This window comes from Trachurus trachurus (assembly GCF_905171665.1).
Source record: "Trachurus trachurus genome assembly, chromosome: 23".
In the NCBI taxonomy this organism is placed as follows: Eukaryota; Metazoa; Chordata; class Actinopteri; order Carangiformes; family Carangidae; genus Trachurus; species Trachurus trachurus.
In genome coordinates, this window is record NC_139912.1 from 13,652,999 (window position 1) to 13,672,042 (window position 19,044).

At 42.2% G+C, this 19,044-nt stretch overlaps 1 protein-coding gene across 4 annotated transcripts in view; it reads right to left on the reverse strand.

The window, feature by feature from the left end:
• Positions 1-1,164: 1,164 nt before the first annotated feature.
• znf800b (zinc finger protein 800b) overlaps positions 1,165-19,044 on the reverse strand; it is a 29,060-nt gene continuing 11,180 nt past the window's right edge. For all 4 annotated transcript variants that reach the window (XM_083999130.1, XM_083999127.1, XM_083999129.1 and 1 more), the window contains 10 exons: positions 17,610-17,946; positions 11,276-11,371; positions 9,842-9,985; positions 7,815-7,995; positions 7,521-7,701; positions 7,238-7,400; positions 6,515-6,879; positions 5,085-6,296; positions 4,210-4,322; positions 1,165-3,657 (listed from right to left, as the gene is read on the reverse strand). In XM_083999130.1, coding sequence (XP_083855256.1) covers positions 4,221-4,322; positions 5,085-6,296; positions 6,515-6,879; positions 7,238-7,400; positions 7,521-7,701; positions 7,815-7,995; positions 9,842-9,985; positions 11,276-11,371; positions 17,610-17,928 — 2,763 coding nt within the window. In that variant the 5' untranslated portion in view covers positions 17,929-17,946 and the 3' untranslated portion in view covers positions 1,165-3,657; positions 4,210-4,220. The remainder of the gene's footprint in view (positions 3,658-4,209; positions 4,323-5,084; positions 6,297-6,514; positions 6,880-7,237; positions 7,401-7,520; positions 7,702-7,814; positions 7,996-9,841; positions 9,986-11,275; positions 11,372-17,609; positions 17,947-19,044) is intronic.

The window sequence follows — 19,044 nt, forward strand, 5'->3', positions numbered from 1 at the left end:
GAACAATTTCTCATGTTCGGGCTTCAATACAAGAGGGACATTACAAACGAGCACTAAGGAGGTATTTTGATGTTTTTTTTGGTGTGTCTTTTTGGACGAATGAAAGTGAGGCCCATTCGCAACCGTCATATGGACATGCAGTGCTGCACCGAGCCCCCCTGTAACTCAGAGAAGGCACGGAGGACTCTGAAACTTCTCCCAGCCCTTGAGGATGAGTAGATAATGAGTGAAATTTGAATTTTGGGTGAACTATCCCTTTAAGCCCCAGTGTGGTGTTGCTACTTCGCTTGAGTGAAGGTCCTGCGTATTATTTCTACAAGTCAAAATCTACCTAAAGCTTTTCAGTACGTCTGAGACACCACCAGACTGACGGACTACAGCTGCACTGGTTTCTGATGTGTGGACCAGGGAACATCAAGGATCCTTAAGGTTCTACAGCCTTAAGTAAGATAAAGTTTGATTTCCTTAGAGTATTGGGTTACCTTGATGTAAGCACCATCCCTCCAAAGACTTCCTTTGTCTCCCCTGAAAGAAGTAGGCTGCTGACAAAGACTTGAGGAGTTTAGTACTGTGCCTCTGTAAAGCTGTGGGAGAGACAGGTTAGAAAAGCAATGGTTAAACTGGAGGGGCAAAGGCCATGGTATCTGGACTGTTTAATCCCCAACACTTCTAGATTCCACATTTCCCATGACGCAACCATCCTTTGTCGGCCTGGTAGAAACATCAAAGCTCCACTACTAATGGAGGTTAAGAAAAGATATAAGCCAACCTTGCGTTTCTGAATTCAGTCTTAACACAAACTACCACAAGATATGCAGCACTTTTCCTTTCAATACATGCTGGGTCAATATGCACTGAACCAATGTCTCTTATTCATGTCAGCGTGGTAAATCCCTCTATTTCATCCACAACAAACAGTGACGTGTTGCACCAAAGGAAATTATCAGAGGAAGAATCAGAAAACTAAAAAAGAAAAGAAAAGGGGAAGATGTAAATGTCTAAAGAAGCAGTTCCTGTGAAGGCAAATAAAATCTCCTTCCTGCAAGTGCGGTAAACAAACATGACTGATGCAACTATGTGACTCATATCCGAGGATAAAAAACAAAGCACCAAACTCCTCCTCGAGGTTTGAAGCAGTACATTTTTATTTATTAAGTGGTTGGTTTTAACATTCTCGTCACATCTGAAAGGCTTCTCTAACTCTTCAGGTTTTCTAGGATGTGAGTTTAATAACATAGTACAACTGATGATTAAAGAAATGACAACATAAAAAAGTCCTAAGAGTCTTTTGAGGTTTGAATCCTGTCGTCTTCTTAACACACTGCAACAAAAACGTCCTCTTGAAAAAGGAATGATACAAAAAAAAGGACAACTAATCATGGAACAACGCAGATTTGCCTCAGTATTAAACACTGACAGAGCAGTAACTAGTCCAACATGTTTGAAGCATATGGTCAACCAACAGTTAATACAAGTCAATAACTATTGTGACTATTATAACTATTATTTTATACCATCTCTGTAGGATGTATCCATATATACATGTTTTCAAGACCTTGTCGTATTAGCGTGTTCGGTTATAAAAATAAAGTTTGGTCTTTCCTTTTTTTTATTCTGGTTTTGTTCCATTTCATGGCTTTGAACATTAAGACATTATCTACATTTGGTCTTCCTCAATCCTTTCCTCCCCGCTGTTGTCATGTGCCAGTGTTTCAAAGACTACCTCGGGAGCTGTGATCAAACAAATGCAGCCCCCTAAACTTTGAGTACATGAAAGCCCATTTTGAAACGAACTAAAGGAGATCATGTTGGTAAGGTAAAAAAGAAACGTTCACAAAGATTAGTTGAACAGGCCCCTGCATTTTTTTTTTAATGGAACGAAAAAGTTTCATGTAAACTTTTAAGGAGAAGGTGAAGTGTTTAGCTTAGAAGAGGCGGGTCTCCCATTTTGGCCCTTTAATATCAATAATCAATGTTGGCACCACCAATAGCAGAGTCCCCGACCTGCTACACCTGCCCCTGCTTTACTTTAACAAAGCCACATCTGCTTTATAGGAACTCACTGGCTGCTGTGCTGCTCTGACACTGTTATCAGTTTTGGTTTTAGCCCTGATGGGCTAAAGTGAGGAAAAGCATTTCAGCAGTGCAGTAGGTGGGAGGCACGGCACAGTAACCCTTTGTGAGGATGTTTTTTTCTGACCGCCATCATGGTGGTGATAATTGGTGCGATATTTCCTTTCAGGGAATAAAGTCTTCCTGTTAATGGGTTCTACTGTCTAAAGCGCAAAGTGTGGCTGTTACACCAAAGCTGACAAAAGTCTCATCTTCCATGTTCTCTAAACTGGACTCTCACTCATTAACACAAATCATTTACCACATAGGGTATGTTTCATCTCTTATATGCTAAAATAAAATTTGGTTAGATGCCTTATTGAAGCCTTTCTTCTCACAGCCTGATGTCTCTCTTTTAACCAGGCGGTCTGTTTGTGGGGCTGATAAGTTGGTTCACATATAGATGTAAGGGTGAGGTCAAGCAAAAGGAAAACGCCCTACACAAATATGCAATCAAGTCTGAGCAGAGAAGGCAGAAAATAAGAGTGTCATGTAGTAAAACACAAGTAACCAGTGGGAATTGATAGAAGTGGGATTAGAAAAAGTGCACACACAATTGCGGAAAACCGCAAACACACTCTACCCTTGTACGAAATGAACATTTGATCATCTGATACAAAAACGTGGGCCCCAGAGCCTTTTGTTGGCCACTGCAGAGCAGATACAACAAGTTCCTAAATAAGACTGTGGCCTGCTAGAGTGAGGAATATCACAAATTAAGTGAAGATGTGTGAAGAAACATTTATATGAGAAGAAGAATGTGACTGTCAACGCTAAGGCAGGCAGGACACACCATGGGGACAGGTTCTCTGTGAGACAGCAGGACAAACGCACCTCCAAGTGAAAATCTATTTTCTGGTGTTCTGTCATCATGTTGAGAAAGTGGCTTTGAATATAACCAATGAACTGATCAGCTGATTGCAGACGTTGATAGTGAAACAGAACTGAAATACATTTTGTGAATCGGTGCCAGATGAAGAAATCTGCTTTCTCCTTCTGAATACAGTTTGTTCCAGGCTGACTCCTGTGGAAGTCACGATCCAGTTCTGATCCCGTCCCTGTTTCTCACACTGACTCACGCACGCACGCACGCACGCACGCACACACACACACAAACACACACACACACAATCTGCTGTACCTTCATCCATGCTAAAGGCGGTTTACCGAGAGCAAAGCAGTACAATACAAATCAGTTATCTGCATATGGATCTATATTTACATACTGTGGTAGGTAAATACAGATATATACAGCAGTAGTGAGCAGTCTCTTTTCTGATAGCAGCGCCACCGTCCAGCAAGCTGGCTGGTTTCATAATCAAACCATACAAAAAAATAAAAGTCAGATTCCAACAATACATTTGGTTCTGAAGCAAAAGGAGGGAAATCCTTTGTACTTCACTCCTGACGTGCTCCATCTTTCCTTTTGTTTGTTTCCTTCATCTCTGCTCTGTGCTCGGTCCTTTCGCCCATTAATTCTCCAATTGAAAGTTTTGATTCGCTTCTTCATTGTTAGTAGATCGCTGGTCCTTTATCCCCGGCGGACTGTGAGCAGAGAGAAGAACAAGATGAGGGGAGAGGTGAACAAAAGCAAGAGGAGAATACACACTGTAAGGGGGGGGGGTCAACAGAGACAAAGTAGGGTAGTGAGAGGTAATTATTAAGAAAGAAACAGATAAAAAAAGAGCAATGGTCAGACAAAGAGGAAGATTTCTAATGAGCAGCGTGATATATGGTGAAAAAGCCAGAGGAAGAACGTTGGGAATGAGCTGAGCGGTCAATTAAAGGCTGCAGAGTGATGGTAGTTTCTCATCTCTGCCCTGAGGGAATGATCGTCTCCACAAATATAAACACACTTATTATGTCACAAAGGAGAACTGGAAGCACATTCAAGCTCACATACACCCAGAGACATTCACAAACTTGCGACAAAGTGTGCACGGCTGGAAGCACGTCTTTTTGGATTACGGATGCACAGGGAGAGAGGAAACAAGACAGCAGGAAATCTGGTGTAAGGCAGAGAGGAAACAGAGAGGGGAGAGGCAGCGGTGATGTGGTGGGGTCCCTGTAATGCAGGTAAACCCTCTCTGTTCTTACATGGAGTCTTTTCACCAGACCAGGGATTTGGAGCGGGTGCTCACTCCTTTCCTCCTGCTGGCTGCTGCTGTCGCTGCGTTACGATGGCTTCGTTTGTGAGACTCCAGGTAGAGCTGACAAAAACAATTCAAGGAAAACATTATTCACTCAGCAAGAAATACATGCAGTTCATGTGTTTTCTGTTTCTTTGCTACATCAAGTTAAATGTATTCATTTACACATCTTTACTATCACACTAATGTATCTTGAAACCAAGGTTCCAGCTAATGGTTAAACTGATTGTAACTGTTATAAATCTCAGCTGGGTTATACAATGTCAGTGAATGCCCTTCAGGTTGTTTGAGGTAAAGTGTATTGTTTTGCAAAAGCACAGATATTCAATTTAAAATGAAATAAAGCAGTGAAAAGAAATAATCTCTCACATTTGTGACATTGGAAAAAGAAAATATTTAGACTGTCAAATTATTATCTATTAACAAAATACTGATTGAAAATGATTTTCAATTCAATGTCATTCCATTTTTTGACTTTTCTTTCCAGCTCTGTTTGATTCAAATTATGTTTCAGTCGGAGATGGAACCATAATTACACCAAAAAATGAAGGACAATAGTTTATGATTGAAAAAATTAATTTGTTCTTAGCATCCTGACATTTTTCTTAATACCTCTCATATAGAATCTATTATATAAACTGACTGGTGATTTGGTTTGAAGTCTGACTTTGAAAGAAAAACCAGCCACTGTGACACATCTATGCCTAGACTGTTCATGGGGGCCGATCATGTGACGGTAATTATCTTATCTACCGCACTATTTGGCTGACAAAGAATCATCAGACAAAACAAAGGATGTGTGAGGAACTGCAGCTCAAATACCTTCTTAGCAAAGGCTCGTCCACACTGGTCACAGGCGTGGAGGGAGAAGTTCTTGGTCACTCTGACCTCAGTGGAGGTTGTCCCTGTGCTGCTGCTCTCTGACTGGGCGTCGTGCCGTCGGGTGTGTGGCGGTTGGTTGCCAGGCGAGGTGCTGGATGAGGAGTTGCGTTGGTGTGTGTGTTTTTCACTGCGCCGGGTCAGCGGTGGGCTGGCCGGGCGATGCTGGTGGGTCTGCTGTCTCTCTTGCTTACGGGTGACGGGAGGCGAGGGGACGGACGCGGGCGAGGAGAGGTCCTGCTGTTTCCGTGTGACAGGGGCAGGAGGTGGGGCAGAGGAGGAGGAAGAGGAGGAGGAGACGGGGGTTGAAGAGGAGGCCGGAGCTGGCGTGGTGGACTCTTGCTTGCGCGTGACAGGGGGCGAAGGAGAGGACGAGGACGACGAAGAGGCGTGACGTCCATTCACCTCCTCTTTGACAGTGCTGCCCGTCCTCTTGTTTGGGCTGCTGCTGTTGAGGACGACCTCGGCGAGTCTCTTCACCGCCCTGCTCTCCAGTTTGGGCATGATCTTAGCCAGGTAAGACGACGACTTCTTGTGGACGACGGTCACGTGGCGCAGGACGTCGCGTTTGCGGCGCGACTCGTAGCGACAGAGCGGACACCGGTAAAACTTGATGAAGATGTCGTTGCCGTCCGTGTGCAGCTCTATGTGCTTTGTTAAGTTCTGGCGTGAGCTGAACTGTCTCTTGCACAGTTTGCAGAAGAGCTGTTTGAAGTCGAAGCCCACTGACAGCTTGGTCATTTTGGACGCCACGCCCCCGCTGCACATGCTGCCTCCACGGGACGACGATGATAAGGATGACATCATCTTTGGGCTCGATGGAGCTTCCTCCTCCTTCACTTTCAGGGCATTGTGTGCCACGGGAACACTTTTGGTTGCCCCGGTGCTGCCACTCGGAGACGGGGCGGGGCTACTGTCAATGTCCTCGTTGTCGTCTTCGTCCGACGGCTCTACTGCCTCCTCTTTGACCCTGATGTTGTTGGTCGGCCCTACGTTGGTGGAGGAGGTGGTGGTGGTGGTGGTGGTGTTGGTGGTGGTGGAGCTGCTGCTGTTGGGAGTCGGTGCTGGAGCAGCAGGAGCCGGTGTGGCAGCAGACTTGTTGCTTTTGATGCTGTATATTTTGTGGACAATACGCATGTGCCTCTTCAACATGAGCTGAAACACACAGAGAAAAACAAAGAACAACTCAAACATCGCTGAAGATTAGGCACACATTCATGTAATTTTACACTCACTATTTCTGGTGTTGTTCTCTTGCCATGTTTTGATTCCCCAGGATATAGACAACCCATAAGAAAAGTACTCGCTAGACTGAGCTGAGAGGATCTTTAACACAGACCTACAGCCAGCTGCCAGTGGTGCAACAAACCAACCTGAGAGCTGTAGTTCCTCTTGCAGAGCGTGCAGCGGCAGGACGCTGGGTTCGCCTGTGGAGCGGCTGGGGGCTGATTCTGAGGTTTGGCTTGGTTTTGGTTTGAAGGCGCTGTTTTAGAGTTCACAGGGGTGGACTTGGAGCTCTGGCCACAAGTCGGAGAGGAGTTGTTGCTCTTCCTGGGGGGCGTGACCTCCAGAGAGAAGGGCTGGCCGGGCCGCGAGGCAATGCCGGGTGTGTTGGTGTCCCTCCGCAGACCACGATGCACCTCGTCAAAGTGACGGCGCACGTTGGCTTTAGTAGCGAAGGATTTGTGGCACACGGGGCAGGATTTTCCAGTAGGTGTGCTGAGAGTCCTCGGCCGACCTCCAGCATCAATAAGAATAATAATTATTTATACTAATAATTTATTTTGAGAAACAAAACTGGCATTGAGCAATTGGTCCAAAGTAAACAAAACAGAACAGAGAACTTTTTTTTTACAGGAAAAAATATCGAGTCACAGTAAATAAACACTTTTCTAATATTCAGTTTATGCTAGACTGAATAAAGAGTATAAAACAATTAATATTTAATATATTAATATTTTTTGGCCTTGTGGAGTTTAATAGCCGGGAATTAAAAGAGTACACCAACTCTTTTCAGCATTTTTCATAGTCATTTTAAATCAATATTTTAAATATGGTAATTTATAAGTTGATCATTACTCTAATTATATAAATACCTTTCACCATAGAGAGCAGACTTGTGGGGACTGTTCGTGTCTCTGTGAATTTGCGGAGCTCTTCCAGTTTGGTCTGGTGCATCTTGCGACAGTGGCGCCTGATGCTGCGGCGCGAGTTAAAGTCCTGGCCGCACAAACAACAGGATATCGTCACATCTTCAACCTGACAGCAAGGAGAGAGCAAACAGGAGAGAGAGAGATTCACTGACCATGGTCAACAAGGCCAAGAAGAGAATCACTGACTTTCACTGCATATTTACTCCTCAAGTGTCCAGTAACCTACCCCACTAGTTGACCCCTCGTCTTCAGGCTGAGGCTGCTCTTCTTTAGCTTCCTCCTCAGGCTCCCACCTCCTCTGTCCCTGGTTGCTGCTGTGGCTCTCTGGTGCACTTCGCTGGTTCGCCTGGCTGCTGTCCGCTCCTTCCACTGGCTCTCCTTCCCATGCTACCGGACTCTCTCTGGCACTGTAATGGACATTGAAACATAATATCTGAGAAATGACAAACTTTGCACAAGCTACATTTGTGCGACATTTTAATAGTTAGAGCACATCTTATTCCAGCAGCATACCACCGACCTGGGTGTGTGTGATGGATATCTTGCCAGTTCCTCTTCTGTGGTGAGGTACTGAAAAACAGCCTTGGTAGTGGTCTGAATGGGCTCCAGTCGGACAACGTAGTCTGGTCGATCAGCTCTGGGATATATGGCGTCCAGTAAATCCTTCATGGCCACACTCTGCCTGTCGTCACCCGGCGAACCTAGAAAAAAAAAAATACAAGTGTTTTACAAACATCCACCTAATTGTGCCAGGTCTAACTAGCTCTTTGACAGTTTATATGAGGGTTAGAAGACCATACATTTGATTGCAAAAATGATGACTTTTAGTTTTTAGATCCAACTAGGAGGATGGGACTGCTTCACCTGAGTCACTGGAGTCAATATGTTCATGGTTGAGATCCCAGTGTAAAACTTATATATACACTGGGTAAACATACTCATACTCAGGTCTATGATCTGCAGAGCCCTGACAACACAAAACAACTTTTAAACAACAAAACAGGAAGTTAGGAATTAGAACACAAAATACGACCTTCTGTAGACAAGACACTAATAGTTATCACCATGAAACCTCCCTAGCTGATTAGTTACATGAAGACAACTGTTTTGTAAATTACACACTGGGCTGTTTGATGTTTTATGCGTAAATATGCAGATTAGACATTATCTAATTAAACATGAGCTCATTTGAATACATGTCCATAACAGAAACCAGTGAGCTCCCAATTAATTCCTGCAATTTATCTGCCTGAACAGCAGGTCTGTGGTCCATTTTTAATGTGCCAGCAATTCACATCTGTTTATCTCCTGTTGTCAAGATTTCTCTAAAAGAAAAATTGCACAATAACAGAAAGAGCAACAGCCTAGAATCAAGGCACAAAAAACACACTGAGATAAAGTACATAAATGGCCATAAACTTGGGGATCAGACTTGACTTCAGCTAGAGGCCAATACACACTTTAGTTTAGTTTACACGCGCAAAAACCTACGCAGAGAATCACTTCTTCGTTTCTGAAGGTGTTTCCACATTTTACTTTTAGATTATGTCACTGATGGGTTTCTTCTCTCTCGTTCTCACCATCTGTCTCCCACTCATTATTCTCCTCTCATCTCCGCTGTCTGTACACGGCCCTCTCTCTTTTCCTCCACACACAAATTCATACATACACTCACATGCACACTGAAACAACTTCAATCCGTCAGTCATTTCCCTTTCACTAAGTGCAATTTCTACTCTGCTCTTCTCTTGTGCGACTTTGATCCTGCACCGTTAGTGTTTTATCTACTTCTCATTAGCCACAGTATGTGTCCATGTCTCTATTCTTTGCTGCCTAGAAGTGGTAGGAGATTCAGAGAGGATAAAGCCGGGCAGATGCGAGATGTAATTCCTCTGTTACCTAAAACTCTTATGCTCTCCTCCTGAAAGAGAACCCCATCTCAACACAAATTGTCAATTATATTTTGCTCAGCTTTATCCACTGTAATGATTGCTGTTGAACAAAAGAAATCTCTTCTTCATCTGCTTGTGCTCTTAATGAAGTTGTCCCTTGCATCAGTGACTTAATTTTTCTCAATCAAGAGTCTATTACCAGTGGCTGAGAGAGCACTGTATTGTTATTTTGATAAATGGCTTAATTGGTGTCTGTTTTTCACCATTGAAATGTTTGGCATTAATTGTGGGATGACTGAATAAACAAAATGCCTTTTCTTCTAAACACTTCATCTTCCACCATCCAGCTCTGACAGTAGAATTATACAGTCTCCTATTGGGCTCCATCTCTAATGTGCCTAAAATTAAAATCTGGCGATCTCCAGTCGATGATGGATTCTAACAAAGAAACTTTCATGTTTACTCAAGAGAAACATCCACAACAAGGTCTTAAGATCAAAGCACAAAAAAGATGAATGCTCATAAATATATCTTTTATGATTTTGATTTTAGGACTGTGAGAGCACAGCTATGGGTTTAAATGCTGATGTGTAAATTTTCTAGACATGTTTATGTGAGTGTATGTGTCTGCATGCTAATGTGTTATGTCACCAACCGTCGGATTCAGGCAGCCGTGACAGGCAGTAGTACTCTTTATGCGTGATGAGGTTGGGCAGGCCTCTGAACAGACTGCGACACAGTTTACACTCAAAGATGGTGTCCACCTCCCTCAGCAGCATGTGTTTCAGCTGACTGGTGCCTGTAACAAAGAGAAGAAGTAAGGGTAAATTAGAACATGTCTTTGTGTCTGTGGACTTGGCAGATAACAGGAATTATACACATGTGAAAGTATTTATAACTTTTATGCTGACTAAAAGGCCTTCTGGGTAAATTTCTCTAATCCCCATAAAAATAAAAAACATCTCTGATGTCAGATGTTGTTAGTTTGTGTCACTGCTGTCATCAACTTTACTTCCCATCTCTGTTGTCAGCGATCTGACTCATGTTCAGTTTCAGTGCAGTTTGACCAAATGGAAGAATGTGCTGCTTTTCTGGAGACCTGACTCATACAAAGACAAGTCAGGCATCAATTATACACTCTGTGACATTTTACTCATGTGTCACAAAGACACACACATGTTGCATCCAAAACAACTAAATACTGTCAGTGGTACCCACACAATCTGTTGTCACACACACACAAACACATGGCCCTTGCAGCTGCCACCATGTGCTGTGGTTTTCCTTTATGCCACAGCAGCAGGTGATAACTGCACTGGTCCTCAGTGGTGTGACCTTGTCTGGGAGCAGAGCAAAACATCAGAGGAGCTTTGGTTTGGTCTCCATGTTAAACTTAAACAGTTGAACAGCTAACATTTAAACACTGGTTTACATCAAGTACATTGTGTCCTCTTTTCTTTTGTTTAATTTTTGATGGTGGTAGAGAAAAAGACGAAAACAAAAGGGAATTTGTTTGAGGAAATTCAAACCTCTAAGCAACAAGCAATCCACCAAAACACGCCAGCATCAGTGGTTATAAGCGGCAACACAGCCAAAAATCTGCTACCATGGTTCAGTGGATCTCGATACAGTAACCGTTCTATAAACTCAATTTAAAAAATCTCTTTTATTGATTCTTAGGTCCACTCCCTGTTCTTTGGTTGGCTGGGATGCCTCCTGCTCTGCATTTACAACTGCATTTCTCTTGTTACTCTCTTATTCTGCAGCAGTTGGCAAACCTGCTTAAAGGTGCATTACCACCACCCACTGTCACTCTGATGTTACCTGAGAACAGGGAATTGCGATTGACATTATCCTGCTATGGATTCGCAAGATCCCTGCATACACTGAATATATAATAAGGGCACAGAGTTGGACACGGTATTACTAAAACTAAATCTCTCCCATTGGACACAATTTTCTGGGTATACGTCAAATCACTGAACCTTAATCACTGGGATCTAATCACAGTGAAATTGGTCAAGAGGCAAAGCTATGACAAAAAGAGTAAATAAGGAAATAAGTGGACAGTAAGAAAACAAACACAGACCTGAGCGGAAACATTCAATTATCTGCTGAATCCCAGACTTGGAGGTTTGCAAAGGTTGCTGGAGCAGAGGAGGATCTCCAGGCTCCAAACAGAGACCTACAGAGAGAGAGAGACATAGATTGTATTGGAACAAAGACGGCATATAATAACATCAGAGTATGACAGCCTTCGAGAAACATGACATCACCTGGGAAACTCAGGGGAACTCAGTAAGACACAAAGTATATTGCAGTTGCAGTGTCCTTAAAGGCTACTCACAATCAGAGTCAGACAATGAGGTCTGTATGGGACAGTGATTCACTTTGACCTCATTACCTTGTTGCGCACACACAAACACGCACATACGGATGGGTATGAGAAAGAAGGTCATTTATCTTTTCTTTCTAAGAACATCATCCTTAGCTGCATCAAAGATGTGAACAGGAAGGAAATACTGGGTGCAGACCATAAAACCTGAACAGAAATCAATCTTCACAAATCAAATCTCTCAGTGATGCTTGTTCAGGCGATTAAGGCTCAGGTGGGACTGTTGGAAAACATGCAGTCAGGGGCAGAGGTATGCTGACGACAAGTTTTTGTGCTTGGTCCAACAGTGGTGAGAGCCAGCGCAGCATTTGATCCTTCAGCTTAGGTGTCACACCCTGCCATTTTATCAGCCTGATCAGGAATATGACCAGGAAGAAATTTATTGATGTGTATTGGAAAATGGGTTTGCCTTTCCTTGACCTCAATCACGGGAGGGTGCAGGGTCAGCTGGAAAACAGCAGACCTGATGATAGTGGGGATTTAATGTTTTGTTTGATATACTGACCCTCCTTTATTATATCTTTACTTTATTACTTTTACCATTTAACTGGCAAAATGTAACTGTCTTCTGAACCCCTAAACGTGAATACGAGTATCAGGTAATGTCTAAAATAAAAATCTATACTGTCTGTGCCACAATAAATTTCAGCTTAAAAGTCTGCATTATGCGATATCCCCAACAGAACAGGATGGTTTGTTTTCTGACAAATGTTTAACAATAAGGTTAAAATCCAGTGGAGAGCTGACTCATTCTGTTTTCTCAAAGACTATTTAAGTCCAGAACATATTTCTTCCAGTACAAAAGTGAACAAATACACCTTAAGGGTGTTATTTTTTACTTATTGATCTCAGAGCCAAATGGCTTTACTTTTCATTTATATAAAGTATTAAATATAAAATAGAGCAGGAGTGGAGCTTTGGTTCCTCCATTATTGACACAAAGCTGACTGTGGTCTACACACAGTGGGCTACTGAGAAACTACTGGGAGGTCAAGTTCTCTTTTTCTCTACCTGATTTCACATTTTAGATTTTTTTTTTATTTCAACAATTATATTTTTACATAAGCATCATAAAACACACAATGGACTTTTCATACGAGCATGAAAGGAAAAGAAGTATACCGCCAAAACAACAGACAAACTCCACTCACAGACAGACACACACACACACACACCACAGACCCTGTAATTACCTCAACTAAAGCTCATACGGTGTCATACGGTGCCAAACAATGTCTGGGGTTGCCCTTTCACACACATATCACACAACAGGAGATTGTCAGTGTCAAGTTTTTCACCGACTGGAAATACTCCATTTGGCGAGGGGTGTCGTCTCTGTTCGATCAAAGGGTCATTACCCAGACGTTGTACTGGAGCTGACAGAGTTGAATATGTTTAATGTCCCGTACAAATGATTCATGCATTGTCAAATTCTATCTGTGGTTGCCTTAACGTTTCTGGCTTCCCCTTCAGACGATGAATAAGAAGTTCATGGCCCTCCTCACCACACATTTTTCATAATCAATTAGTAACAATGATAGCTGAAGCCACCGATAAAAAGAGGGTTTATGTTGAATTTTATTGAAATAAAACTCAGCATTATCACATCAGCACAACACAACCTTGTTGTTCTTTCAACTGTTTCACTCCATACTTTTTCCCTCGTCATCAACACCCTCACCAGAAGTGTCTCCATGCCCACCCAGGGGGGAGGGGGGGCTGGGTGGGGGGCTTGAGAACCACTGCATTATATTGATTTGAAAGAAGGTCACAAGGAGAACATCATTTGTGCAACAAAAAGAGTATTTTGTAAGAGTGACGACTGGGACAAAGCTCAGAATAACACACTGCCAATGTGACAAGGCTGTGACAAATATCTGTTTGAGCTGTATTGAAGCGTGCACTTCAATTACTGCCTGAAAGTTACAATTTACATTATCCAAGATGTACTTCTGAATTGGAGGAAAAATGCTGTGTTTTGTTACTTTGTAACAATATAAACATACATCAAATGTTTATTTTGACCAGACAAATTTTTTTTAAATGTGATTTTCTTATTTCCAAGACTGAGTTAGTTACTACTGCTCAGAAAACAAGACTGGAAGTTGAGAGCTTGCGTGGTTTCAGCCTTGCTGACCCCACACATGCTTGAATGCACATTCACAAGCAGGCAACCCGGTACTACACAGCTAGCAGTGCAGCGTGGCCAATCTGTGTGTGTTTGTGGGTCTGTGTGTCTAGGTGAGTGAAAGACAGACAGAAGGCAGAAAAGACCAGCAAACTCACTGACAGAAAGAGAACTAAACATGTGAATGACAACTGTGTAAGGGCTTTTGGCAGAGAGTGATTTGGAGGTTATGTATTAATGTGTGACAGAATGTGTTTTCCTCATCCCCATCCCCCCACACCTCTCCCAGGCAAACTGCTATAATCCCAGCGGGGCAGGTCAGCGACCCGCTGACCTCCACACCCCCCATCTGCAAGAGGGTCAAAGATCATCCAACCGAAAACGTCAGTCGACACAAACAGCTTCCCTTTACTACGAGTGGTGCAACTGTTTGTTTAGCAGCAGGGTTAGAAATACACTCACAGTAGCAGAATTTACATGTTAATCAAGACATTCACATCTGTTTTTAAAGGAGAGGAGGAAAGCTAAGGCAGAAATGAACTTGGCCAGACAAGCTGAAGGGAAAAAAGAGAGAAGGACACAAACACTTCAGCAATCAACAGAAAACATGACATCATCATAATGGCAGCTTTGATAGCCTTGTAGATATTTTACAATCCTGTGTCAATGTGCTAAATTGGGCTTTTCTGGTCATTGTTGCAGCCGAAAGGGGTTCGGCCTTGTGTCTCTCTCTCCCTTTCCTTGTTCCACCACAGCTCCACTCCACTCAGTTCCCAATCAGCCAAACGAGGATCACCTGGGCTGGCCAGTTAAGACCCCTGCAGCTGGCACCAGAGGGGGGGGGGCAGTGCAGTGCATGGAGACTGCTGGGCCTGCCTGCCTCCCAGCTTGGCTTTTAGTTTGTTTTAGTTAAACTTTGTTTGTATCACTCTTATGTTTTGTATTAAAACCTCTTCCTAGTTAATTTAGTGTCTTTGTGTGGGTGTTTGGGGTCTTAGGTGGGTCCATTGTTATGCCCCTCTGGGCCAACATAGTCTGGGGCGTAACAGTCATGAAACGTACAGCTGTTGATGAACTTATCACACTAAACTAGCAGTAAGCGAGTGCCTGGTGTAGTTTTCTGTGGGTACAGATTTTATGAAGTATTCAAAAACCATCTTTCAAGAATATTCTAATTAATGCTTTTTATATAATGTATCACAAACCAAAGAACACCTTACAAACCAAGGTAAGGACCTACTACCAACTCCTGGCACAGATGAATTACTTCCCTGTATTTTTCAAAAATGTTTGGGTTGGTCAAGACCAACATCCCACTGTTAATGGCTCTGTTATGTTGACTTTGTGGCTTCCATGCCAGCAGACATGACTTTCTAGTCCAGCAAAACAATAAAAAAGTTGGACAAAAGATAGTGTAATAAATCAAGCTCCAAATAAAACACTCAGAAATGTTTGATAATGTAGGCTAAGCAGCGGGACACACGATGGCGATTAAAGCCAAAAGCTCTTCTTTTCCGCTGCCATTCCACCAGTGTGAACAAATCCTTAGGTTATAATTCAAGTACACGTGCGGCCTGACTGAAATACTCTGGCAACAAAGCAACACAGGGGGCTAGCAGACAGTTTTAGCAGACAGGTCTCAGGTGGTGAGTAGGTGAGCGAACCAAATAACGAGAAGTGCTTCAGGGAGAATGGGTTGTGGGATGTGCAGATTGATAAGATACCTGAAGATACATGTACTGAATGCACTTATGGTAGTAATGATTTAAATTCTAGGATCACAGAGCAAGAAATAAAAAAGGTTATCTTAAGATTAAAACCTGGAAAGGGAGCAGGGATTGACCAAATTTTAAATGAGTATATTAAAAGTACAGCAGGTATTTTTATGCCATTATATGTTTCCCTATTTAATAAAATATTTGACTCTGGCATCTTCCCGGAAGACTGGACACTTGGTTTGATTGTGCCAATCTTCAAGAGAAAGGGTGATGTTACAGACCCGGATAACTATAGAGGCATCACACTTTTGAGTTGCCTGGGTAAATTGTTCACGAACGTACTAAATGCAAGGTTACTTAAGTTTTGTGAGGATAACTCTATTCTGAGAGAAACCCAGGCAGGATTTAGAAAAAGTTATTCCACAATTGACCATATATTCCTGTTGAAACATATCATTGATTTATTCTGCTTTAAAAAGAGGCGATTATTCTGTTCCTTTATTGACTATAGCAAGGCATTTGACTCAGTTTGGAGAGATGCCCTATGGTATAAACTATTAAAAATTGGTGTTAAGGGCAAATTTTTGGATGTAGTAGTAAACATGTACAGAAATATTAAATCTTGTGTATTAGTGAATGGGATGAAATCTGAGTTCTTTGTAAGTTTAGCAGGTGTTAGGCAAGGGGAAAATCTATCACCATTGTTGTTTGCACTGTTTATTACTGACCTGGAGGATTATCTAAAAGGCAATGGCTGTCAGCTTATTAGTTTCGATGATGAAATGATTGACCATTATTTTCAACTTATAGTACTGTTGTACGCAGACGACACAATCGTCATGTCTACTTCAAAGGAGGGGCTGCAGAAAGCATTAGATTCGATGTGTAGCTTTTGTGAAAAATGGAAATTGAAGATTAATAGTGAGAAGACTAAAGTTACAGTTTTTGGCCATAGAAAAGCTGATATCAGTAAATTTCAGTTTACTTGCAATGGAGAAAAGCTAGAGATTGTCTATTGTTTTGAATATCTTGGAATCACTATGAATTATAAGGGTTCATTTAAAGCCGCTATCGATAAGCTGTACACGAAAGCGTCTCGTGCTATGTATGCCCTCCTTTGTAAATGTAGAAAATTTTATTTGCCCATAGATGTCACACTAGATCTTTTTGATAAATTGGTTTCGCCAGTCATGTTGTATGCGTGCAAAGTTTGGGGGTATGGAAAATCGATTTATTAGAAAAACTGCACCTTAAATTTCTCAAATTTGTTTTAAAAGTCAAAACAACAACTTGTAACAATATGGTGTATGGAGAGCTAGGGAGGTACCCACTTTGTGTTTCAGTTAAAAAAAGGATCATTGGTTATTGGGGAAAACTAATAGAAGGTAAAGAAAGTAAACTGAGCAAAATAATGTATAACTGTCTATTTAGTCTGTATAACTCAGGTGTATTTGTGTCACCATGGATCCTGCAGGTTAAGCAGATATTGGATGAGTGTGGGTTGTCATATGTTTGGCTCTCTCAAAGATGTGTTAATTTGGACTGGTTGAAGCTAACTGTCGAGCGGAGACTGAAAGATCAGTTCCAGCAGACATGGAGAAGTGAACTTGGCAGTATGACATCATGCGACATCTATATTGAGTTTAAACAAGAGTTTAAGTTAGAAAAGTATTTATTGTGTTCAAACCAAAAGTATAGACAGGCCATCTGCCACTTTAGAGTAAACAATACAAGAATACCAAAAGTTATTGGAAGGTATAAAGGACTCGATAGAAGTCGGAGGTTATGTGATCTATGCAAAGATGGCCAGATTGGTGATGAGTTCCATTTTTTGTTTGAATGCAAGAACACATGTATTGTATATCTAAGAGAAAAATACCTCCCTAAATACTATGTTCGTCGCCCATCTATGTTTAAACTAATTTTGTTATTACAGTCTGATAAAACAAAAGTTATTTATAAGCTAGGTGCTTTTCTGAAACGTGTTCTTCCTCTGTTTAAGTGATAGTTTTTGCTCTGTCCTGGTCAGAGATGTAATGCACAAAGTATGTACAGCCCCCACTGCCTCTTGCTATGTCTGATTATTTGTACTGTTTTATTGTTTGTGCTCCATACCACTTGCGTGGTTGTGAGAAAAATAAAATAAAGTTAAGTAAAGTAAAGTAAAGAAAACTTCACCAACCTGCGTTATGGTCGTGGCCACCGCCATGCTCCTCAGTCTGGCAGCTCTGGTCCCTGGTCTCGGTGGCACAACTGCTGTCGTTCTCGGGCTCAGGCAGCAGAGGGGGAATGGGCTTCCACAGAGGCTTGGCCTGGGAATGGAGCGCAGGGTCGTCCTTGTCCTGGACGTCGTCTGGAGTTTCCTTCTGCTCCGAGTTCTCAGATAGCACCTCGTCGGAAGCAGAGGTCGGGATTTGGGCTTGATCAGAGGACTGGTCTTCTCCCTGGGGCTGCGCCTGCGGTGAATGCTGGGTGTCTGTCTCGGGCTGGCCTTCCTCCATCTCTGTCTGACCGCCACCCTGTGGGAGCAAAACCAGACATCAAAAGAGAAGCTGATGAGCTTGAAATATTATGGGGTACATCAATAAAACATATTGACATGATTTTAGATATTGTCATAATATGAAAAATCTAAATCAGCTAAGCATTGTTAAAAAAAATTAACATTCCAGATAATTTTTAGTTTTCTAGGTCAACATTTACACAGTTACACACTGATTACTAAAAAGGCTTAACAAATACATAAAGAAAGCACTAGAGTTTATATAAAATATGAAAAACTTGATATTGAAAGTGAGAAAATTTGAATTACACTCAAAAGCAGAATGAATGTCATTTATAATCATGTTATGTGTCCTCGTTGAACAATATAAACATTTAACTGGACAGAATTAGGCAGCACATGGCAGACTGTGTGTGTGTGTGTGTTGCTGTCATGTCTCTTGAGCATGCAGAGATTTTGTAGGGGGGGATGTTAACCTTGTAGCACAAAGCCACTCTTCAACAGATAAGTGACTCCACATCAGCCCTTCAGTGTGGACATATTTATCTGTGTGTGCGAGTGTGATGTGTGTGAGAGTGTACAGCTGTGCCTCTTGTCCACACCTATTTTTCCTCTAAGTCCCCAATCTTTCCTCCTCTCCCACCCACCAATTTATCCTCATTTTCTCTCTGTGTCTGTGTCTGTCGGTCTCACTCCTCCTGTCCCCGCTGCCCTTGAAGGGGGATAAATGACTCCACCGTTCAGGAACATTACAACACATCACCACAGGACAAGCGTGCCACTTGGACACTGTGACACACATACACACCACAAACACACACACTGTGCATACCACGGCCTAATCAAATGATCACAAAATAGCTTAACAGTACGTTCCACATGCTCGGTGTAGCCATCTGTGCAGTACAACACACACATTATCTATTAAAGCCACTGAACCCAAACTGTTTTATCTGAGCTGTGGTCAGTAGTAAAGTATGAGGAGATACATAACCCCAACAGTAAAATCTGTGTGTGTGAGGAAACAAGACTTCAACATCATTGCTGTCCAGTGAAATTAAGTTAAAAAAGAAACACAAGGAAGTGCCATTATTAATTTAGCAATCAGTCAGTC